Raw genomic sequence first — 25,580 nt, 5'->3', positions numbered from 1 at the left:
CGAGTGGAGTCAGCTGTATGTGCACAGGCTACATTCATATTATTGTTTTATGCTTCAGCATATATTTGGAAAGAACTCTTGTCAGCTGCCAGTTATCTCCTTGTATACTACCCAGGGGCTAAAGAGGAAATCATAATTTAAAAATTAATTTCAGGAACCATCTATAGGATAAAATAAGTACGTGTTCAAAGAACCAGTGAGAATAATTTGTTTAGATTTTGAAAAACTATTTGGACAAGAGTTGACAATACTTCACAAAACCGGAATCCTGTTTAAGGTCCTCATCAGGATTAGAGCCTGGGGCCCACTGCTCTTTGCAAATCACATTACTATTTTACCTTCAGGGTCTTGATATTATGTACAGTGGTATTAACGGAGGCAGTGATGTGGAAGTGCTTCTAGGAACTGTTAACCTGTTATTGGCGGATAACAAAACGGCCAATTTATACAATGACAAGGTGTTAAAAACTCAGGCAATTATCCAGGTGTGTTTCTGCAAGATGCCAAATACTTGTGCATTTCCAAATTATTAGATATAGCTTTAATATTCATAAAACATCTGGGTGCTTGAATTTTTAGTCTCATATAGACATGACCTACTCATTATTTCTCTACATTTTCATCCCATCTTTATTACTGTTGCATCACTATTTCATAGGAAAGCAGTTCTACAAATTGAATGCAAAGTGCACCTGTAAAACCGGAGAGCTACTTCTGGTTGATCAGAGTAAAAATGGTTGCTTCCAATGCATGCAATGGCTTCCACATGAGTATTGTCCTGTTTCAAAACCTCTTTGTAGTATTCAGTGGCTGATGAAATATTGTTCATTTCCTATTCTCCACCAAGACAGAAGAGCAATACTGTATTAATATTGGACAAGAAATTATTTTTATTCTGACTGCTTTACATGATTTTATTCAATTAAATATTTATTAAGAGCCTACCATATGCCAGACTCTGTTCTAGGCCCTGGGGACACAATGTGAACAGTAAGATAAAATTACAGTCAGCCCTCTGTATCTGCAGGTTCCGTAACCATGATTTCAACAAGCCGCAGATCAAAAATATTCAGAAAAAAATTCCAGAAAGTTCCAAAAAGCAAAACTTGAATTTGCTGCACTAGCAAGTATTTATATAGCATTTACATTGTATTTATAGCTATTTATATAGCATTTACATTGTATTAGGTATTATAAGCAATCTAGAGATGATTTAAAGTATACAAATGGATGTGGGTAGGTTATATGCAAATCCTACGCCATTTTATATAAGGGCCTTGAGCGTCCATGGATTTTGGCAACCAAGGGGTCCTGGAACCAATCCCCCCTGGATACGGAAAGACGGCTGTACTGTCCTCAAGGAGGTTACATCTGGTAGGAAGACAAACAAATGAACAACTATCTAAGAGGAAGTTCTTTCAGTTTTTCACCACTGAGTATGATGTTAGCTGTGGGTCTGTCATATATGGACTTTATTATGTTGAAGTATGTTCCTCTATACCCATTTTCTTGAGAGTTTTTATCATAAATGGATGCTGAATTTTCTCAAAAGTTTTTTCTGTATCTATTGAGATGATCATATGGTTTTTAGTATTCAATCTGTTAATGTGGTGTATCACATTGATTGATTTGCAAATATTGAAAAATCCTTGCATCCCTGGGATAAATCCCACTTGATGATGGTGTTATCCTTTTAATGTATTGTTGGATTTGGTTTGTTAATATTTTGTTGAAGATTTCTGCATTTCCTCTAAGATCAGGAACAAGACAAGGATGCCCACTCTCACCACTTTTATTCAACATAGAGTTGGAAGTCCTAGCCACAGCAACCAGACAAGAAAAAGAAATAAAAGGAATCCAAATTGGAAAGGAAGAAGTAAAACTGTCACTGTTTGCAGATGACATGAGACTATACATAGAAATTCCTAAAGACACCACCAGAAAACTACTAGAGCTCATCAATGAATTCAGTAACATTACAGAATACAAAATTAATACATAGAAATCTGTTGTATTTCTATTCACTAACAACAAACTATCAGAAAGAGAAATTAAAGAAACATCCCATTTATCATTGCAACAAAAAGAATAAAATACTAGGAATAAACCTACCAAAGGAGGTAAAAGATCTATACTTGGAAAACTATAAGACACTAATGAAAGAAATTGAAGACAACAAAAACAGATGGAAAGATATACTATGTTCTTGGATTAGGAAAAATCAATATTGTTAAAATGACTATACTACCCAAGGCAATCTACAGTTTTGATGCAATCCCTATCAAAATAGCAATGGCATTTTTCACAGAACTAGAACAAATAATTTTAAAATTCGTACGGAGACACAGAAGACCCTGAATAGCCAAAACAATCTTAAGAAAGAAGAACAGAGCTGGAGGAATCATACTTCAGACTATACTACAAAGCTACAGTAATCAAAACAGTATGGTGGACTTCCCTGGTGGCCTACTGATTGGGATTCTGGGCTTTCACTGTGGTGGCCCGGGTTCAGTTCCTGGATCCCTGGTCAGGGAAATCCCACAAGCTGCACGGTGTGGCCGAAAACAACAACAACAAACAAACAAAACCAGTATGGTGCTGGCACAAAACCAGACAGACATATAGATCAATGGAACAGAATAGAGAGCCCAGAAATAAAACCAGGTACTTATGGTCAATTAATCTACCACAAAGGAGGCAAGAATATACAATGAAGAAAAGACAGTCTCTTCAATAAATGGTGCTGAGAAAACTGGACAGTTACATGTAAAAGAATGAAATTAGAACATTTTCTCACACCATATTCAAAAATAAACTCAAAATGGATTAAAGACCTAAATGTAACACCAGAAACCATAAAACTCTTAGGAGAAAACATAGGCAGAACACTCTTTGACATATATCGTAGCAATATTTTTTTGGATCTGTCTCCTAAAGCAGGGGTCCCCAATCCCCAGGCCATGGACCAGTATCGGTCCGTGGCCTGTTAGGAAATGGTCCACATAGCAGGAGGTGAGCAGTGGGCGAGTGAGCAAAGCTTCATCTGCAGCTCCCCATTGCTCCCCATCACTCACATTACCACCTGAACCACCCCCCCGCCCCCATCTGTGGAAAAATTATCTTCCACAAAACTGGTCCCTGGTGCCAAAAATGTTGGGGGCCACTGTCTTAAAGCAAAGGAAATAAAAGGAAAAATAAGCAAATGGGACCTAAATAGACTTAAAAGCTTTTGCACAGCAAAGGAAACCACTGACAGAATGAAAAGACAACCTGATGAATGGGAGAAAATATATGCAAATCATATGACTGATAAGTGGTTAGTATCCAAAATAAATAAACAGCTAATACAATTCAACATCAAAAAATAAACAACCCAATTAAAAAATGGGCAGAAGACCTGAATTGATATTTTTCCAAAGAGGACATTCAGATGGCCAACAGACACATGAAAAGATGCTCAATATCATTAATCATCAAAGAAATGCAAATTAAAACCACAATGAGATATCACCTTACACCTGTCAGAATGGCTGTCATCAAAAAGACCATAACTAACAAATGCTGGCAAAGATGTGGAGAAAAGGGAACACTCGTACACTGTTGGTCAGAATGCAAATTGGTGCAGCCACAGTGGAAGACAGTATGGTGGTTTCTCAAAAAACTAAAAATACAACTACCATATGACCCAGCAATTCCACTCCTGAGTATATATCTGAAAAAAACAAAAACAAAAACACTAATTTGAAAAGATTCATGCATCCCAAAGTTCATACAATTGCTAAAATATGGAAATAACCTAAATGTCCATCAACAGATGTATGGATAAAGAAGATGTGATTATATATATATATATATATATATACACACACACACACACACACAGACACATAATGGAATACTACTCAGCCATAAAAAAGAGTGAAAATTTTGCCATTTGCAACAACATGAATGGACTTGGACTGTATTATGCATAATGAAGTAAGTCAGAGAAAGACAAATACTATATGATGTCACTTATATATGTAATCTAAAAAATACAACAAACTAGTGAATATAACAAAAAAGAAACAGACACAGATATAGAGAACAAACTAGTGGTTACCAGTGGGGAGAGGGAAGGAAGGATGGGCAAGACAGGGACAGGGTATTAAGAGACACAAACTATTATGTATAGAATAAGCTACAAGAATATATTGTACAACACAGGAAATATAGCCAATATTTTATAACCATAAATGGAGTATAACATTTAAAAATTGTGAATCATTATGTTGTACACCTTTAACTTATACAGTATTGTATATCAACTATATCTCAATTAAAAAATTACATCTATTAAATTTATCACCAATTTCATCAATACTATTAGTATTATGAAAATGGTTTTGACCCTATAGACGCCTAGAAAGGATTTCCCCAGGAATCTCTGAACCACACTTTGAGAAATGTTGATAATTAGAATGACTTGGGGGCCTTTCTTCCCACTCCTATTCCCTCATTCCCATGAGGCAAATGAGTATGGCTGTCTCAGCCCCTTCTGGGTCTCTTTAGAAGTCAACTGTCCTATAAGATGCCCACATTCTCTGCCCTGCTGGGTGGAGCAGGCTCTCCTGGGTAGGGTACGCTCATGTCTGTGACAGGATGGATTAGTCTGTGTAACTCAGAGGTAGAACAATATTAAGTCCTTTTGGTCATAATCTAGAGCCACATGCTCCAATTCTGCTTTTATCAAAAATAAAATTAATGGTTTATCCTCCATTTGTGTGAATCTTGTATCTATTTTTCAGTTGGTTCTCAAATTGGAGAAACAGGAGTGTTATTTATTAGTCCCATAAAACCCTGATAAAACATCCACAGGTTGATCCAAACTCATGCTTTATATATATTTTTTCACACGCTTTATATTTGAAATTCTTATTCAAAGTGCTTCCAGGATTTGGTTCCTAAAGAGAAGAGGCTTTTTCATTCATTGCTTATAGCTGAAAAATAACTAAACTTTTTTCAAAACACAGGGATGTTGATACATTTGTTAGTTAACTCTGAGTTAATTTTCTCCTGAATTCTACACTGCTTTTATACACAACTATTCCACATTCTTAATATTTTAAGAACATAAGAACCCATTGAAAAGTATAAAAAATAATTTCAATAGAAGTGTATTTTCTATTTTTTGGTAAAACAAAAGCCTCATAAAACTAAAAGGAAACAACAAACAAGCATCTTAACTCACCACCCTGTAATCCCCACCCCTATACATACAATAAGTCCTTCCCTGACATGGGCTGTTTGTGTCCTCCCAAAATTCATATTGAAGCCCTAATCCCCAATGTATTTAGAAGTGGAACCTTTGGGAAGTAATTAAGACATGAGTGTGGAGCCCTCATAATTGGGATTAGTGCCCTTAAAGAAGAGACACCTGAGAGATGATTTCTCTCTCCACCATGTAAGGATAGAGCAAGAAGGTATCCAGACCAGGAGGATCCCTCACTAGGAACTGAAATGGCCAGCACCTTGATCTTGGACTTCCTAGCCTCCAGAGCTGTGAGAAATAAATTTCCGTTGTTTAAGTCACCCAGGTTATAGTATTTTGTTATAGTAGCCCGAGCAGACTAAGACTTTCTCCTTCCAAAGAATAATCTTCACATTCAGGATGTGACCTGACCAGTGAGCCTTAATGGCCCCATGAACCATGGGGCCCCCTAAACATGACTTATCTGGTTTCCAGGGCAACAGCACCCCCCAGTACAAGGCTTCATTCAGTGTAACAGCTGCCAAACTTGGTGTATTAGCCTGCTCGGGCTGCCATAACAAAATACCATAGACTGAGCGGCTTAAACAATAGAAATTTATTTTCTCACAGTTCTAGAGGCTAGAAGTCCAAGATCATGGCGTCAGCATGGTCGAGTTCTAGTGAGGACTCTCTTCCTGGCTTGCACCTTCTCATGGTGTCCTCGCATGAGAGAGAGAGAAACAGAGACAGAGAGAGGGTTCAAGTGCTTTCTGGTGTCTCATCTTATAAGGGCACTAATCCCACCACAAGGGCCCTATCCTCATGAGCTCATCTAATCCTAATTATCTCCCAAAGGCCCTATCTCTAAATACCCTCACATTGGGGGTTAGGGCTTCAACATATGAATTGGGAGGTGGGGGGAGGGGACACAACTCAGTCTGCAACAGGTGATAATGTCCAATTCAAAGAAGACTCCAGCCTCAATGGTCAATTGTTTCAAGGCTTTCAGTTCTATAAAATTACTTTAGTAGTCTGTATCTGTTAATCCCATACTCCTAATTTGTCCCTCCCCAACTCCCTCTCCCCTTTGGTAACCCTAAGTCTGTCTTCTATGTCTGTGAGTCTGTTTCTGTTTTGTACACCTGAAATTAAGACAATATTGTAAATCAACTATACTTCAATAAAAAAGAAAAAAAGAACATCTTAGAATGTTTGTATACTTGATTGATGGGCATGGATTTAATTTATGTAATCTCTAGAAATTTTAGACTGAAACTAACGTGTTTTGACAACCTTACATGCAGTTTTTCAAACTTATAAAATACGTGCTGATGTTAAATAAATTTAAATGCAAGTTTAAAAATCTCATAAGTAATTACAAATAGCCTCCAAATGGCTTGTACCAATGTACACTCCCAGCAACAACGTTCATACGTGACATCTGTTCCTCCACACCCTTGACAAGCTTAAATGCCACAGAACTTATTCATCTTTGTTAACCTGATTAAGTAAAAAATGACATTATTGTTTGAATTTTTATTTCTTTAATCATTACTGAGGTTAGACATTCAACACACCAGGTATTTACATTTCTTTTTCTGTGAATTGTGGATTCGTGTCTTTTGCCAGTTTTCTTATCCTGTCTCTTGTCCTTTTATTATTGGTTTATGTGTATGAGGGGCTTGGGTGGGAAACCACCCTCTTGGGCTCAGGAGAGCTGGAGACACAGCTGTGGCTCAGGGATCCCTGGACACCGACTGTTTTCTCCTTCCGGATGCAATGAGCCCATGCTGATGCTGAATTCAGTTCAAAACCCAGGGAGGCCCTGTGTTTATAAACATTCCCTTCAGAGGAGAAGCACAGATGGTTTGTTTGAGTTCTTCCAGATGTGTGTTAACCGGCGCCAGTATGAAAGGGCAGCGGGGTAGCTGAAATGCAGCTGGGGTTTGGCTGTTGTCTCGTCTCTGGGGGGACTTTACTGGCGTGGAGACGGTCAGCAGCCACTGTGTGGGCTGGAAGGACAACAACGGTCACACCGTGATCTCACCTCCACAACTGCTCTGAGGAAATACCAAGTTTCCGTGTTTACATGCTTGACCAAAATGAGAATTTATAAGTGTGTGTATGCACAGGTACGTGTCTATGTGTAATTCTCCATCAATTGGAAACCACCTGGAACCCAGCAATTGTTAAGCAATGTATAAACTGAGGAAATGAAAAGTAGCCTTTTTTTCTGTCCCAGGTATGGCAAATATGTGCCCTGTTTGATATTTTTACCTTTTTTTGCTTGGGTTTGCTTTTATTGGTATTTTTGTTTCTACAATATAGAAAAGTTAAATTTTACGTTCTCAAATTTATCAATTTTTTTCTGTTATGGCTTTCTGACTTAGTATCATGCTCAGGAGGGTCTTCCCCATTCCAAGTTTATACAGATAATTCATCTGTATTTTCTTCTGGAACATTCATGGTTTTAAATCTTTGAGGCACCTGGTAGCAATGGGTTCTTTTAGTATAAGAAATCATTACTCATCCAGCTCTATTTCTAAACTATTAAATAATCCAATAATCCAATTGGTTTAATAGACAATCTTTAGCACATAAATTTTCATATGTATGAATAAACACAGATTCTATTTTTGTCCTTTAAATAATATCTTCAAGCATATAAATGTCACTTCAAGTGTATAAACAACCGTAGTATCATTTAAGTGATTTTATAGTAGCTATTAGTGGTTATTTTTGAACCAATTCACAGAATATTAACTCTAATTAGATTTTTAGTTATTTAAAACAAAACTGCAAATAAGGAAGTGAATTTTGCAATGATTCTCAAACTCTGTTATACTTCAGAATCACCTAGTGAGCTTGCTAAGCAGACAAAAACCTACATCCCACCTTCCAGGACATCTGATTCAGAAGGCAGAAAATGGGCCTCACTCTCAAAACACTCCCAAAGTCACTTCTATTCACAGTAAAGTTCAAGGACCACAAGAATAATATTTCCTAGGGTAATGTTTCTCATTTCAAATACCTTTTAACATAGAACAATTCAAATAAAGTTTACCATACAAAGATTTCCAGTGTATTCCTTTTCTCCTTATGTGACAATGGATTGAGGGTTAATTACTAAAGTTTGTTCCTTAGCGTTGCAGCCTACACAACATATGCCTTAAGGGGTTTCTGCATGTATATCATACTTTTCTCTGGAGCGATTCTTTTCCTTTATGTTCTTTTTTTTTTATTTATCACTTTCATTTTGGTCTTGTTTCTTCTAAATGAACATATTGTGCTGCCTATTGTTCATTGCTTGTTCTGTACAGAAACTTGTTTAAAATGATTTATCCTTGCTAATTTTATTTGGTTGTGGTTTTAATTTTTCTTGGGGCCTTTTGTTTATTCATTTGAAAGGCAGGCCTTTATTTGAACTGTTCTATGTTAAAAGGTATTTGAAATTAAAAACATTTAAATCCCTATCTCATACCATTCTCTATACTCTTCTATATGTTTGAAATACTTCATAATAAAAACTTAGTTTGACTAATGCATACACTAAAATCTCTTATTCTGTTGGTAAATCACAGGCCAACAATCATAATTTTATAAACTGTTATCCTTTGTAAGACCCCAAGGGGCTATGACCTTACTTAAGTAGCATATAACCTCAATTTTACATCAACTTTTTGAATGATATGAACCTTACCTCATAGATCCTGGCAATTCCACAAAGTAGGGCTACTTCTCCTGGAAACTTATCTAAGCCTTGTTTGAAAAGATTTAAAGCAGTCACAGGTTGATCCAATGAGATGTAAACCTAAAACCAAGATACATTTCAATAAAAGTACTGGTTCTTAAAATAATAGCATTTGTTATGACAAGTTTATAATTATTGCTTAGTAACAAATTATCTCCTAGATATTACAGTAAAAAAATTTCAGAAATCTGTTGGATTAATTTCCAATAATGATACTATACTTTTATCTCCACATGTTGTATATGAAGCATTCATTCATTTATTCATTCAGCAAACACTTACTGTGGACTTACTATTGTCACAGAGACTGGCCAGGACTAGAAAAGAAAGGATCAAGGGAAAATCTTTTTAGGATGGAACAGACATAAGTATATCTATAGGCTGGCACTAAGGACCAATTATGAGGCTGATTTTGAAGATGCTAGAGAAAGAGGGGATGACCCATGGAAGAAGGTCTGAGAAGGAGCCGCCGGGGAGAGCGTCTGGAGATGGTGGTTTGGGAGAAGGACCCTCGGAAATAGAGGAGAAACAGATTTGTCGGGTACGGGGTCAGGGAGTTGAGAGGGTTGGCACTTGATAGTTTCTGCTTAATTAGCAACTGGAACATTAGCGTGGATAAACCATATGCTTATCAGGAATTTCTAAAATAAGAGAATTATAGTTTTATGTATAGAAACATAAGATTATGACATTTTTTTCTTCATGATCTTGGATCCTCTGTTTCTTCCTAAACATTCAGATTGTGCTTTGAAGAGGCCCAAATGGATACACAGAAAACTGCTTGCAGTGTTTACTGCTAAAGTATGAGATTAGAGGGAAGGGTATGGATGAAAACTTTTCAATTTTTACCTTACATGCTTCTGAACTGCTTTTTAAAATATAGTAAGTATATAATTCCATATACTAAGTAATATAAAATATTTAATAATTTTTAAATTAACAATCTAAAATTTTAAGAAATAATGTGGTTCTTACAATCTGCTTGGTCTCTATTACTGAACAATAATTCCTTCACATATTAAAGAAAATAAGTGAACTATACCTCTATACCTCTATATGTAGGCAACAGTGGATTTAAACAAATCAATTTGTGAAAAAATAGTCAAATTAGAACTATTAAATATGACTCTTGTCATATTTAACAATAGTTAAAAAGTACATTTTTTTAACCACGTGGCAAGTGATTATCAATTAAGATGACAGTCAAATACTGTGACCTGAGTTATAATTTCAAGCTGTCAGAAAAGTTTACTGTGATGTTTAGAAAACTCTTTAAGAATTTTAACATATAATGTAGAGAAGATACTTAGAACCAGATAGTTTCAAATATTTCTGAAAAACCACCATAAACATACTAAGATTATCACAGTAAGTTTATATGGCAGAACTTCCATTTTGTTTCTTTTTAGTATGCAAACGTTAATACCATATTTTTTTGAATTTTATTTTATTTATTTTTTTATACAGCAGGTTCTTATTAGTTATCCATTTTATACATATTAGTGCAATACCATATTTAGAAAGTAGTAGCACTTCCTTTTATAGCTCATCTTCTTTTCAACCTCCTTTACCGCACTTTTTTTTTTTTACCACACTTCTTAAATTTAAAAAATTCTTAAAGATATAGCAAGATGATGTTCTAACCACCACTTCAACAAATGTTTCTTTAAAGTAGCCTTGGTGAGGGTAAAGAAGTAACTTTATTCCAATACTGAAAATTCTAGGTGGCCCTTCACTTTTGTTGTGGTTTGTGGATGGCACTACAGGGCAGTGAGTCAGCTCTGGAATCAGAAATTCCTGGGTTTGGATGCTGGCAAATAGCCAAGTGAGCTTGAAAATCTTAGTTACCCTCTTTAAGTCTCGCTTTCCTTAAGAGTACAAAGGAAATGTTAAAATCTGCCTTGTGGTGTTGCTATGAGGGTTAAATTGCATATGGAACAGACCTGATAGAATACCTTACCACTGAGTAGGTGCTCAGTAAAGGGGAAATATTGTTTTTGTAATAATGGCAGAGCCAAAAAGTGAAGGACCTACATAAAAACAATCCCTGCTCTCTATAGTCTGCTTAGGTGGGAGACAAGTGTGTTGCAGAAAAGTGCCTCTCTGGGGCTTGTTACCCATGGGGGTAGTAAGCCTGTGGCATTTTCTTCTGTTCTAATGGGCAATATTTCAAAGGTGTGGTCTTATTTTTCACGGCAATCAATTTTTCCTGAGATGGGTATTCTACGTATGTTCTCACCTTTTCCCTTATTAAAAAAGAAAAAAAAAAAACCAACAAACTTAAGTCTGAACACATTAACGTGTCCAATATTCCTAAAGAAACTGGTAACTCTCCCCATGTACTCGTCAGAATTTAAACATTTACCCTGAGAAGACAAATTCCACTCAAATTAAGAATACTTACTTTTGCCAAGTAGAGAAATGTATCTACCATTTCCTGCTGCTTCAGGGCTGATTTAAATTGTTTTTCTGCTTCACGATACATTCCTAACCTAAGAACAGCCATTTAAAAAATTAGACATTCAATTTAAAATAAATACTACAGCATTTATTCATACCTTGAGGATATGAATTAGAGACAAATTACATCTGTAAGAGTAAGCATGTAGCAAAGAAGGTGACATTATACACACATACATATTAACATGTATGTTTATATAGTTTAGGAAAAAGATGCCTGTTTTCCCATATTCACTGCCTAATGCTTAAATGGTATGTAAAGAGTCTGTCTGAAGCCTAGTCACAGCAGGACTAATAGCTGCCAGGGAGCAAGGTCACACCAGTTCACCACCCAAAGAGCTTATGATCAGCTGACATATGTCACATGACCTCAATAAATGCTTACAGCCTCCATTTTATTGGAAGAACTGAAGATGACATTTCTTTGAAAACATCTGCTTTGAGATAAAAGCCCATTTTTTTAAAGTGAGGTATAACTGACATACAACGTTATATTAATTTCAGGTGTACAACATAATAATTTGATATTCGCATATATTGCAAAATGATCATCACAGTAAGTCTAATTAACATCCATCACCATACATAGTTACAGAATTTTTTCTTGTGATGGGAACTTTTAAGGTTTACTTTTTTAGCAACTTTCAAACATGCAACACAGGATTAACTATTGCTGCAATGCTGTATGTGACATTCCCATGACTTGTTTATTTTATAACTGGATGTTTGTACCTTTTGACTCCCTATACTCACTTGCCCACCCCCTATCCTCCAGCTCTGTCAACCACCAATCTGTTCTCTGTATCTATGAGCTTTGTTCTTTATTTTTTTAGATTCCTCACATAAGTGAGATCATACAGTATTTGTCTTTCTCTATGAGACTTATTTCACTTAGCATAATGCCCTCAAGGTCCATCCATGCCATCGCAAATGGCAAGATTTCATTCTTTTTCATGGCTGAATAATATTCCATTGCATATATACATATATATACACACACACATATATATATTATATATATATTTCTTTATCCATTCATCTGTTGATGGGCACTTAGATTGTTTCCATATCTTGGTTATTGTAAATAATGCTGCAATGAACATGGTGATGTAGATATCTTTTCTTTGAGTCAGTGTTTTCACTTTCTTCAGATAAATACCCAGAACTAGAATTGCTGAAGCATATGGTAGTTCCATTTTTAATTTTTTGAGGAACCTCCATACTGTTTCCCATATGGCTGCACCAACTTACATTCCCACCAACAGTGGGATTAGTGATGTTGAGCACCCTTTCATGTACCTGTTGGCCATCTGTAATGTCTTCTTCAGAAAAATATCTATTCAGAGTCTCTGCCCATTTTTTAATCGGATTTTTTTTTTTTACTATTGACTTTCATGAGTTTTTTAATATATGTTAGATGTTAACCCCTTTTGGATATATGATTTGCAAATATTTTTTCCCATTTGTTAGGTTGCCTTTTCATTTTGTTCATGGTTTCCTTTGCTGTGCAGTAGCTTTTTAGTTTGAAAAAGTCTCACTTGTTTATTTTTGCTTTTGTTGCCTTTGCTTTTGGTGTCAAATCCAAGAACTCATCACCAAGACCACTGTTAAGGAGCTTACTGCATATGTTTTCTTCTAGGAGTTTTATGATTTCAGGTCTTATATTCAATCTTTAATCCATTTTGACTTAGTTTTGTATATGGTGTAAGATGGTGGTCCATCATTCTTTTGCACGTGGCTGTCCTATTTCCCAACACAATTTATTGAAGAGACTGTCCTTTCCCCATTGTACATTCTTGACTTTTTATAAATTTTTTTAAATTAATTAATTAATTTATTTGTTTTTGGCTGCATTGGGTCTTCGTTGCTGTGCACGGGCTTTCTCTAGTTGCAGTGAGGGGGGCTACTCTTCGTTGCGGTGCCTGGGCTTCTCATTGCAGTGGCTTCTCTTGTTGCAGACCACAGGCTCTAGGCACGTGGGCTTCAGTAGTTGTGGCATTCACGCTCAGTAGTTGCAGCTCACGGGCTCTACAGCGCAGTCTCAGTAGTCGTGGCACAAGGGCTGTTGCTCCTCGGCATGTGGGATCTTCCCAGACCAGGGCTCGAACCCGTGTCCCCTGCATTGGCAGGCGGATTCCTAACCACTGCGCCACCAGGGAAGTCTCTCTTTTGTAAATTAATTGACCACATGTGCATGGGTTTGTTTCTGGGCTCTGTATTCTGTTCCATTGATCTATGTGTCTGTTTTTATGCCAACAGCATACTGTTTTGATCCCTATAGCTTTTTTTTTAATTTAATTTTATTTATTTATTTTTATACAGCAGGTTCTTATTAGTTATCTACTTTATACAATCCCTATAGCTTTGTAATTTGGTTTGAAGTCAGGGAATGTGATGCCTCCAGCTTTGTTTTTCTTTCTCAAGGTTGTTTTAGTTCTTCAGGGTCTGTTGTGGTTCCATACAAATTTTAGGATTGTTTGTTCTATTTCTTTGAAAAATGCCATTGTAATTTTGATAGAGATTGCACTGAATCTGTAGATTGCTTCAGGTAGTATGGACATTTCAACAATAATAATTCTTCTAATCCATGAATGTGAAATATCTTTCAATTTACTTATGCCTTCATCAATTTTTTTCATCAATATCTTATAGTTTTTGGTGTACAGGTGTTTCAACTCCTTGGTTAAATTTATTCCAAGTTACTTTATTTTATTTTTTGATGCTATTGTAATTGGGATTGTTTTCTTAATTTCTCTGATAGTTTGTTATTAGTGTACAGAAAGCAACAAATTTCTGTATATTCATTTTGTATCCTACAAATTTACTGAATTCACTTATTAGTTCCAAGAGTTTTTTGGTGGAGTCTTTAGGATACTCTATATATAGTATCATGTCATCTGTAAACAGACAGTTTTACTTCTTCCTTTCTGATTTGGATGCCTTTTATTTCTTTTTCTTGCCTAAACTTCTCTGGATAGGACTTCTAATACTATGTTGAATAAAAATGGTGAGAGTGGGCATCCTTATCTTATTCCTCATCTTAGAGCAAAATCTTTCAGATTTCCACCAATGAGTATGACGTTAGCTGCAGGCTTGTCATGTACGGCCTTTACTATATTGAGGTACATTCGCTCTACACCCGCCTTGTTAGGAGTTTTTATCATAAGTGGATGTTGAATTTTGTCAAATGCTTCTTCTGCATCTACTGAGATGATCATGTGATCTTTATCCTTCATTTTGTTAATGTGGTGTATCACATTGGTTGATTTGCATATATTGAACCATCTCTGCATCCCTGGAATAAATCCCACTTAATCATGGTTATGATACTTTTAGTGTAATGTTGAATTTGATGTGCTAATATTTTGTTGAGGATTTTTGCATCTATGTTCATCAGTGATATTGGCCTGTAATTTTCTTTTCCTGTGGTGTCCTTGTTTGGTTTAGGTATCAGGGTAATGCTGGCCCCATAAAATAAGTTCAAAAGTGTTCCCTCCTCTTCTATTTTGTGAAACAGTTTTGAGAAAGATTGGTATTATTCTTCTTTGAATGGCAGAATTTACCTGTGAAGCTCTCTTGTCCTGAACTTTTGTTTGTAGGGAGTTTTTAAATTACTGATTCAATCTCCTTACTAGTACTTGGTCTGTTCAGATTTTCTATTTCTATGACTCAGTCCTGGAAGGTTTTATGTTTCCAGTAATGTATCCATTTCTTCTAGGCTGTCCACTTTGGTGGCCTATAATTGTTCATAGTAGTCTCTTATGATCCTCTGTATTTCTGTGGTATCAGTTGTAACATCTCCTCTTTCATTTCTGATTGTATTTATTTGAGTACTCTCTCTTTTTTTCTTGAGTCTAGCTAAAGGTCTGTTAATTTTGCTTATCTTTTCAAAGAACTAGTTCCTGGTTTCATCGATCTTTTCTACTGTCTTTTTAATCTCTATTTCATTTATTTCTGCTCTGATCTTGGTTATTTCCTTCTTTCTACTAACTCTGGGTTTCATTTGTCCTTCTTTTTCTAGTTCCTTGAGGAGTAAAGTTAGGTTGTTTATCTGAGAATTTTCTTGTTTCTTGAGTAGGCATTTATTGCTAGGAACTTCCCTCTTAGGACCGCTTTTGCTGCATCCCATAAGTTTTGGTGTGTTGTATTTCCATTTTCACTTATTTCAAGGTATTTTTTGACTTTGCATAAACCCATTTTTAAACTCTAAACAATTTTGAGGTAAATAGTAATTGCCACTTGAGTAAAATAGCTGTACCATTTTATTATTCTACAAACATTTTCTTTTCCTTTTTTTGTATCTAGTCTATGAACTTCAGACTTGTTCCTTGCCTAAATATAACTGTCCTGATGTCAACACCCACTTCTTCTGCCCAGGGAAATTAAATCAATCGTTAAAGCACACTTCAGCCTGTCCTTAATAGATCTGTTGGGCTTTCTCATAACTACTCATCCCCAGACATCTAAGAGCTACTTAGGCACTTTATGATAATGCTTTTATTTTGTAAAATAAAGTCAAAACAACATACAATATGGTCCATTATGTTACTTTCATTCTTGAAAGAATAGCTTTGTTCTTTTTACCTAGCCTAAGCCTCAAGTACTGGCATGGCTATACCCAGCTATTTGGGTATAGACACACCAATGGACAATGTGGGACAATGAGGTTAAAAGTGACCCCAAAATCTGGCCTAAAGTTAGAGGATGTGTGATGTGGTAGAAGCCCCTACCGCTTCAAAGGTCCCACAACTTTTACAAGGAGTATTCATAAAATGTTATCAGAGAACTCTGAAGTTCTGAAGAATGGCTTTATATTTATACACAAAGCTTCAACTGAACATTCAAGTCTTAAACACGTGGCTGAAGTTCAGTCACTGAATTCCATGAACACCTAATTATCCATGAGAGTCTGTATATTTGTACCTTTGTACCTAAGTTGTACCTAAGTTGTCTCTTTCGAAAAACGATTTAAAAGGGATTACAATAAAAAGATACATGTAAAATAAGAATATGAAAACAGAAATAGTTTTTTTAAAAAAACAATGGAGAATAAACAAATTAAAAAGCAAACAAGCAATCAGAGCTACTGAACCACCTGGAAACCAAAGAAAGGAAAGAAGAATGAGTCATATGTGTTTTATTACTGTACCCTTAAGAGATCATTTCTTCTAGTCCTATCAAAAAGGAATTTATCACATGGGTTCCTGTGCAAAGGAAATGGAGTGGGCACCATGTGTAAAGAAAGTCTAGGAATAATGAAAACATCAGTCAAGTTCACAAACACAGGACAATATCAAAGAATCAGAGTCCAGAGATGATCTCCACCAACCGCCAACTTTTTCTCTCCAATTTAATTCAATAAACATTGTCAAGGATCAACTGCATGCACATTTAATGATGGTAAGGAGTTGCAAAAATGAAGATAACAACCATGTTCTGAAGGCACCAGTAAAGATTGAAACAAAACATATTTTAAAATAAATTTAATTGCATTATGGCCAATGAGAAAAAAAGTGTTTTGAGAGCACAGAGGAGGAGCAAACTAAGACAGTTTCAGCGAGGAAGTAACAGGCAAGATTTTGACAGCTAGATAGGATGGGGTGGGGGTGAGGGAATATCTCTGATGGAAGCAAACTATCAGCATAAGCACACAAGCAGGAAAGTACACAGCATGTTAGGGGAGTGCTGAGTTGTTGGGTTTAAGTGAAAAGGAAAACACAAGGAGGAATGAGAGAAGTAACAGAAAAGTGCAAAGCTGTAGACTGGGACAAAATCATGGGTGCCACACTTAAAATCCAGACTTCATTTCAGAGATAATGGAGATTAACCAAAGAATCCAACAAGAGTTGTTTTTTTTTTTTTGCAACAGTTACTCTGACAGTGGGGTATACGGGAAGGATTGATGGGACAAGAAAATGGAGGCAGAAAACCCAGATAAGAACCTAATGTAGCAATTCAAACAAATGACACTAAAAGCCAGGATTAAAGCACTGGAGTGGGAATGGGTAGTAGTGGAGCAACTGTAAGAGCTACTGCAGAGGAAGAACCAGTAGAACTTAATGATCAGGAGCAAAGAGACAGAAGTCAATATGGGGCTACATCCTCTGGCAATCCATCCTTGACCTCTTTCTCTGGGCTCCCACTGCACCCTGAACTTGCTTCTATCATAATGGGAACCACATTTATAATTGTTTCCTGTTCTCTCTCCTCCATTCAACTGTAAGCCATTTGAGCGAATGAATAAATGAATGAATGCTGAATACATAATAAGACAAGAAGCTATTAAGGAACAGAGGAGAACAATAATTAATATGACAAAATATACTCATTTAAATGCCATCTTATATGGATGGCAGAAGGAATCCAAGTTGTGCTTTTCTTTCATTATTATAGATTTCTGAGAGTTTTGCTTAGAAGCTCAAGATTTCAAGCTTGTCTTCAGAAATTATATTCATAAGAGTTTAATGTTATAATGGTCCAAAATTACCTTTTAGCAGAAAATACTTCCTCAATCTAACAGTAGGAAAAAATACTTCAGAGTTCTACGTGAAATATCTAAATGGAAAATAGTCTTAATTTCAATAGTAGAAGAATAAGCATCCTTTTTATTCTATTTATATATTTCCTTTTCCTCACAGTGTTTAACTAATAACTAAAGTTAATAACCATCGAAGGATGCTCACAGTACCTAGTCTACCTTGTTTTTGAATAATAAAAGACATATTTATCTTTATAAAATATAATTGTTCATTTGTCTCTATTTTTCAAATGCTCCAAGTGCATTTCAATATCAAGCAATCATTTCAGATCCTATTTACCAGTTGCTATATAATATTCATGAATTATTACAACTTTTTTCAATCTCTCAATTAATTTGCTTAAAAATGTGTTTAAACATAAAGTGAATTAGTGTAAGACTATTTAGATCCTAGAGAAACACCATGGGATTGTGCGAATAGTAAAAGAACTGGCATCAGAAAGCTGAGCTCAAATTCTCGTTCTGCCACATATTAGCTACATGAATTTGGGAAAGTCACTTTATCTTTCTGAGGCTCAATTTCTCTCATCTGGACAAAGGGTTAATAATAGCAACTATATCCAAAGTGCCGTAAGATTTAAGTGAGATAATGTAATGTGTGGACAAGCCATCTCAACTATAAAGCACTTTACAGATGTGAGGCATCAGTAGAAATAAAAACTTGATGGGGAAAGAATCTAAAAAAAAAAAAAAGTGGATATATGTGTATGTATAACTGATTCACTTTGCTGCACACTTCAAACTAACACAACATTGTAAATCAACTATACTCCAATAAAAATTAAGAAGGAAGGAAGGAGGGAGGGAGGGAGGAAAGACTTGAGAGCCAAGAGGAGTGGAGTGAGAACCAACAGACTCGATTCTAGTCCCAGGTCTGTTACTGACTAGTTCCTGATGCAAATCACAACCTCTCTCTGGCCTCAGCTTCCTCATCTGAAAAGGAGTGTTGGACGTGATGGTCTCAAAGTTTCCCCTTTCCAGCTCTAAAATTTTACTATTCTAAAGGTGTCAGTTCTTAGTGCCATCATGTGATTGCTAAGTAAATGCTTCCTCACGTAAGCCAAAGACACAGTTCTCATTTCTTCATGAGGAAATCTATCCCCCAGAAAAGGTTACCAGATTTGAGACTCTAAAATATGTTGCTGCTTCTAAGCCTTTTCCAAATAATCAAAATTTTACCTGTAGTAACATTTTCCAATCTGCACTTTCCACCACCAGTCCTTGTACTGAGAATGCTCTGTGGAAAGGGCAGCCAAATCCAAAGCCTTTGAAAAACAATTCATTTTAGATTAGGATTTTCTTTTCTAACAATAAACAGAAACAATAAATAATGGAATAAACCATATAATTAGCATCAATCAAAACATGTATTAGAAATCAGACAGAAACTCAAGTTGCTCATGTCTCCAGATGGCCCCACCAATCTTCCCTAAATAAGCAGTTCCAGACCAGAGGACTGACAGCAGATGAGAAATAAACAGTGATCAAAGGGAAGCAGATGTACAGTCTATTTGAAAACAATTTTAATATACAAGGTACAAAACTGGTATTTAAAAATCCGTAAGTTTTTACCCTCTCCCAACCAAAATGCCTCCAAACCCAGTGGGAGTCAAGCCTTTACCACGTAAGGCAGGCCCAACTGCAGGCCCCACTTTAAAGACAGGTGTAGAGAAATAGAGAAAGATCAAGTATGCAGATAGAAGAAGGTTTGAAAACAGGGTCATGAAGAAGAGTGAAAGGAGCTGGGGTACTTGGGTAACTGCCGTCTTTTAACAACCATCATTCCATTATTCTGACATTACCTTACATGCCAGTAATTCTAAAGGTCAGACTTTCCTTCGCTGCAGACTGAAAAAGATCTTCTTACTGCTTTTGTATTTTACATGCGTTATCCCTTTCTCTCTAACGTCTTCTAGTTTGTTCCTTCTAGTGATTATTTAAGATCAGACAAGAGACATCTCATTAGGAATTAGGATTCTATACCAAAAAAGTGGAAACCATTTGGACAGAGAGGAAAGCAAATCAATCTTTACACAAATTTAAAGCTCACAGAAATCTGAAGCTCTTATAAAGATTTGGTGAATAAAAACTCAGGTTATTAGTTTAAAAAGAATTCTGATTTTTTAATAATACTTGTTATTCTTTCTCTTAAGGTTGAAAACCTTTTATTCTTTAGTCAGTGTTAACATCATGACGATATCCAACAGCTCAGTTAAAGTAACTCTTAGATTTTCAGTTCCATAATCTCAGAATGCACCCCATATTATTGCCCATTTCTTAATATTAACTCTTTTCTGAAATGAATGCCAGAAGAGCTCCTTGAATCTCCTATGCAAAATAAATAACTTTCCTTGTGTTCCTCATCTTCCCTCGCTCCAGGGGAGACTTCTAAATATGCAAACTATTTATAAAGGAATGGTGTCACCATGCTGAGGTTCTAATGGACTTGAAAAATCAACACCTCTACTTGAAAGCTATGGAAATTAAAAACACGCTACACACTATGTTCATATGCTTATTTTTCTTTTTTTCCCCAAGCAAGGGGTAAAAATGGAAGTGAAAAATGAAGAAAAAAAGTATAATTTCAATTATCATTATCTCTGGAAATATGAGAAAACCATATTTCAATCAGCTCAGTTCAGGAGTAAACTGTAAATATCTGAATATATTCATTTTAACTTAATCCTTTAAAAGACCTGTTCCAGCGAATAGATCAGATTCACTTTCATGTTTAATATAACAGACCTTCTATTTTCAGAAAATATGTCATTCTAAATTTTTTTTTACACATTCTAATTTTTCCAAGATTAGACTTAGTGCTGATTACAGGCTGCTGATTTTGCTTTCAGATATGGTTCCTATGGAGGACCCACATGTTGTCTAACCAATTAAGGAAATTAATATGAATTACTGATGTAGAATAAAATGGTTAAAAAAATTACATATTAATGACCACTCTTCATTTGAAGACTGGGCTGCACTAGACAAAAACCGCTTGTGACTATTTCAAATGGACTCAATTCCCTGAGGACAGGCACCCACTTCCTAACACATCTCTGTTGTTCTGCAATGTCACTGTGCGGTTAAGAGGCCCTCAAGAATTATTTGTTGACTGAATTAATTCTATTCTTTACTTCTGACTTACGTTGAAAATACTTAAGAACCAAACAAAACTGTCATAGTAATAAGATTCATAATGAAAAGCTATTAACATTTTAAAATTTTAAAGAGGTTACAGAGAGCTATATTTTCTTTAAAAGTCTTCCCCGTTTTTTAAAATAAATTACTATATACTTATATTTAAGGATCTTGAATAAGTCCAATCAATCCGATATCTAGATGTTAATAAAGACCTAGAAGGTCCATAAATAAAAGGCGTAAGGTTATAAAAGTCCATAAGAACAGGGAACCTTGGCAGATCTCGACAACATGTTGTGAATACATCCAACTGGGCGTCCCAGTGACCTTCCTAAGTAATAGTGCTCCAACCTCTAAAGTTTAAAAAGTCATCCGTTCACTACTGTCAGAGTTGCGACAACATTCAGCATGATGAAATTAAAGAGCATATGGAAATAAAGATTCCGAATCACCAACCACATGCCCCTTCAGTTTGTCAATATTGCCAATACTGCCCCAAGAAGGGAGAGGAAGGGAGGAAGTTATTAAGAACTCAAAGGCAGAAATACAGTTTTCCATAGAACAAATTCTATTTTTTTCAATGGAGCTGAAAAAACAACATTCCTCAACAAAATTATGTAAATGCCAAGATGCAGAACAACATCTTCAAGATGAATAAAGACATCATCACCATGACCTATAAACAGCATATGATCTGTCAACTCTCTGAACCCATTGCCTGCAACTCTTCCCCTTCAAAGACCTCACTCCAGCCACAGTGGCCTCCTCACTGTTCCTTAAACAATCCAAGAATGCTAATATTCAGGGCCTTTGCAGTTAAAGTTCTCTCTGATCTACGTCCTCTTCCTCCACCTAACCATATGGTTTGTCTCCCTTCATACAGGTCTCTGTTTAAATGTCTTTTCAGAGTGGACTTCACTGACCACCTCCCAGCCCACATAAAATGACATCTTCCCCCATGTCATCTATTCTCTTACCTGGTTTCCCTGCTTTATTTTTATACGGCTTATCGCATGACATTTTATATATTTTTAAGTTTGCTAACTGTCTCTATTCCTTGCCCAACCGGAACGTAAGCTCCAAAAGAGCAGAGATTTTTGTCTGCTTGCTTCACTCTGTAATCTCAGGGCCTAGAACAGTGCCTGGCACATTGTAGTGGCTCAAAATATGTTGGATGAAAGAATAAATGTCTCTGCAATAAATGAATTAATCTTCAAAAAGTCAGGATATAGCATTATGATACTCTAGTAATTACAAATATTTACTCATTTATAAAATGGGATGGTATTTGAATGTTTCTTTTTAATGACAGTGTAACTACATGATTTTATATATCACCCTGAAACCCTCTGACCAGCTTTATATTAAGTGAAAATGGCATGTACTGACTTTTATTTACAGAAATGTGCATGGTTTCTCAGTTGTCCTGACCTTAGTTTTCTCTTTTCTCAGTGTGACCACATCCACTATCACTTCATTACCGATAACTCCCATACTCTGTATCTGGCCCAGGCCCCCCTACATTTTAGTGCCAGAGCTTCCAATACATGCAGTGACATCTCCACTTGGATAGCCTTCACAATTTTCAAACTAAAATGCCTTCAAGTGAATTATTCAGCTTCTTTACAAACTGACTTCCTTCCCTAATAATCCCATTTCTGTTAGTAAAATAGTCATTCTTATAGCATCTTTAAGAGGCAAGTTTGAGCTGTGTCTTTCCTTTGTCTCCCATACCAAATCTAGCATCACGTTCTGTCACTTTCTCTAAAATGTCTCTTGACACCCCCATTTTGAGAATATGGTTTATTTATTTCTCTTTCCATACCCTGCTCATGTTTTTACCCTTCTTTTACATTTTTTCCCTCTCTTTCCAAATCCTACTGATTTTATGGATTTTTACTAATATTATCCCCTGATTTTTCCCCTTGATCTTCGGTAACAATTTCACATTCCAGCAATTACCTTTCTAACTGTTTCATTATGTCAATTTTATTTCCTCAGCTAGATTACATGGCTTGTAGCGGCAGGAACAAATATATTTTTATTAGTTTTCCTAGCACATAGCATAATGGTTGACATACAGAAAACACAATTGAGAAAAATGCTTTTGTCTTCCTGAATACTTAATATATAAGGTTTTTTCCTTGAATAAGAAAATGACAGAAAATACTATCATTAGACACTGTAGAATTAACTACATTTGATTGGACAAGATTTGTGAAGTTACTGCTCATTTGCATATTAGCATGTTGAAAAATGACACAAATGGAGAAGTCCTGAGCATGTAACCTTAAAATTCTCTGTTGAAAGGCTACCAAGATGACTGATTATTGATTATTGTTGAAGCTGGGTGATGGTTGATACAGGTTCATTATACTCTCCACTTGCACATGTTTGAAAATTTCTATCATAAAATGTTAAAGGGGAGGAGATGGGGAACACTACAAAGACACCAGAAATACATGTATTAGTAAACCTATAATCACTATATGGACCAAAGAAGAAAATGGATCAACAATGCTAACTATTAGTATAAAAAATAAACTTTTACACAAGCATACTACGCAGCATTCTCAATTATCTATATCTTGCCCTTTAATGGAGATCTACTACTCTATGAATCAGGCACAAGCCTTCCGACCTCTATAGTTATACAAAGTTTCCTATTGGAACTGACAGTGGATTTGAAAGTAACAGTAATTCTCCAGTCTTCATAATTCCATCTGTTTATAAGGTAAGAAATAGAATATTTCAGAATCTAAATCCCCAAAGTCATAAAAATCACATTAAAAAACAGTGCAAATTCAAAACTTACAGTCTTAACATCATTTTCATGATGAAAGATATACTCAAACAAAGCCTGTGAAGAAAACATGCAAACAATACATTAGATTTTATTTTAACAAAGGTACTTTACTGTTATATCAAAACTCAAAGGCCATTTTGACAGCAGCTAGATTGAACCAAAATAACAAAGTACTCTAAAGTGCCTGGGATTTATAAGTAAAGGGTCTATCCATCATTTGTTACAACCATTCATTTTAAAATAAGGCTACTTATAACTGATTCCTGTTTTCACAGAATACGAACTGGAAAGCTCAAATAATTCAACAATGTTTTTCATATTACACATACTGTTTTATCAGAAAGAGACAAATGAAAGGACCAACTTTAGGACTGTCATAAAACTGCATGTATTATACAGTGATTATGATATTAATAATGACACTTTAGACATGGGAAAATCTGGAAGTTCTTTCTGAAACAAAGTACAGTTTAACTGTAAAGTAGGGCGTGTTTCCTTAATGTGCAGATGCCTCTATGTGCAGCCAGGGCTGAGAATCATTATTCTAATACTGCCCCCAACCTATCTGGATAAATAAGCATTTACCGGACTACCTCTTGGTGGTACTACATTTGTCCATAATACCATTATTTTATACTTGCAAAGAGGCTAGCACCCCTGAAAAGATATCAAGGTTATTAACAGAGATGACTTGAAGGCAACCAAAAATAGGAAAAAGAAATCAGGATAAGGCCCTCTTTAGAAAACTATTCCTAATCCTCCATTTGTTCTCTTATTAAAAAAAAAAAAAAAAAGTTATGAGAGCAGTTGGTGTTACCACTGCCATGAAAAGGATGTTATAACACCCAAGACAGTGTCAAGGAGTCACCAGCCACCCCAAGCAATATGCCAATATTAGAAATGAGTCCTGATAAGTCAAGGCAAGTTGGGGACCAAAGACAGAGAAACCTGGCATTATTTCTACAACACACTAAATAAGTGCAAAATCTAGTTCAGTCTAAATCTAGTAACATAGACCAGGTCTGTCCTGGAAGCATCCTAATTTGAGGGAAATGCCTCTACTGACTACACTCCCTGGTTAGAAAACAACAATGGTATTAAGTAGCCATTCAGCCACCTCAAATAAATGGCCAAAAAGATAAGGAATCAGATATTCCTCATAAAGGAAAGGCAAATAAGTAAAACTTTATGATTTTGCTAAATGAAGTTGACTGGGTTGCTATCAAATAAGAAATTAAGAAAAACATCATTGGCATTATTATAGTCTGATTCCTTGTTTGCCAACTGGCATTCCTTTTCCTGATTTAAATTTCAAGTCTGTATGGCTCGTGTCCTTTTTCATTTTCCCTAGAGTGTTTAATATTTACTAAATATGTTAAACGCCAGTAGAACTGATAATAGGAATGAGCTCAGCACTCATGCACACAATTCATAGAGATTACAGCTAAAAACCTGAGCTAGGCTTACACCAGTTTCCAGAAGCTAACTGCTCCTGGCTCTGAATTATTCCATGCTCACCTCTAAACTTTTCTGTACTGGAAAGGTCACGAACGTCCTCCTTTCTCTCCCTCTCCCTTCTCACTCTCTTATCACTTTTTCTCTCGCTCTCACTTTCTCTTTAATTTAGAGGAGCATTTAATAGTTAGAATTACTAATG

The 25,580-nt window shown here is 35.7% G+C and overlaps 1 protein-coding gene across 3 annotated transcripts in view; it reads right to left on the bottom strand.

The window, feature by feature from the left end:
- TTC8 (tetratricopeptide repeat domain 8) overlaps positions 1-25,580 on the bottom strand; it is a 47,895-nt gene that overhangs the window by 6,719 nt on the left and 15,596 nt on the right. For all 3 annotated transcript variants that reach the window (XR_005018881.1, XM_036844626.1, XM_036844627.1), the window contains exons 6-10: positions 23,933-23,977; positions 19,159-19,244; positions 11,386-11,473; positions 8,931-9,041; positions 693-832 (exon numbers count right to left, since the gene is read on the bottom strand). Coding sequence is in view for 2 of the 3 variants with exons in the window: in XM_036844626.1 (XP_036700521.1) it covers positions 693-832; positions 8,931-9,041; positions 11,386-11,473; positions 19,159-19,244; positions 23,933-23,977 (470 nt within the window). In the remaining variant the exon portion in view is untranslated. The remainder of the gene's footprint in view (positions 1-692; positions 833-8,930; positions 9,042-11,385; positions 11,474-19,158; positions 19,245-23,932; positions 23,978-25,580) is intronic.

This window comes from Balaenoptera musculus, chromosome 2 (assembly GCF_009873245.2).
Source record: "Balaenoptera musculus isolate JJ_BM4_2016_0621 chromosome 2, mBalMus1.pri.v3, whole genome shotgun sequence".
NCBI lineage: Eukaryota > Metazoa > Chordata > Mammalia > Artiodactyla > Balaenopteridae > Balaenoptera > Balaenoptera musculus.
This window is presented reverse-complemented; position numbering and strand designations above follow the sequence as displayed.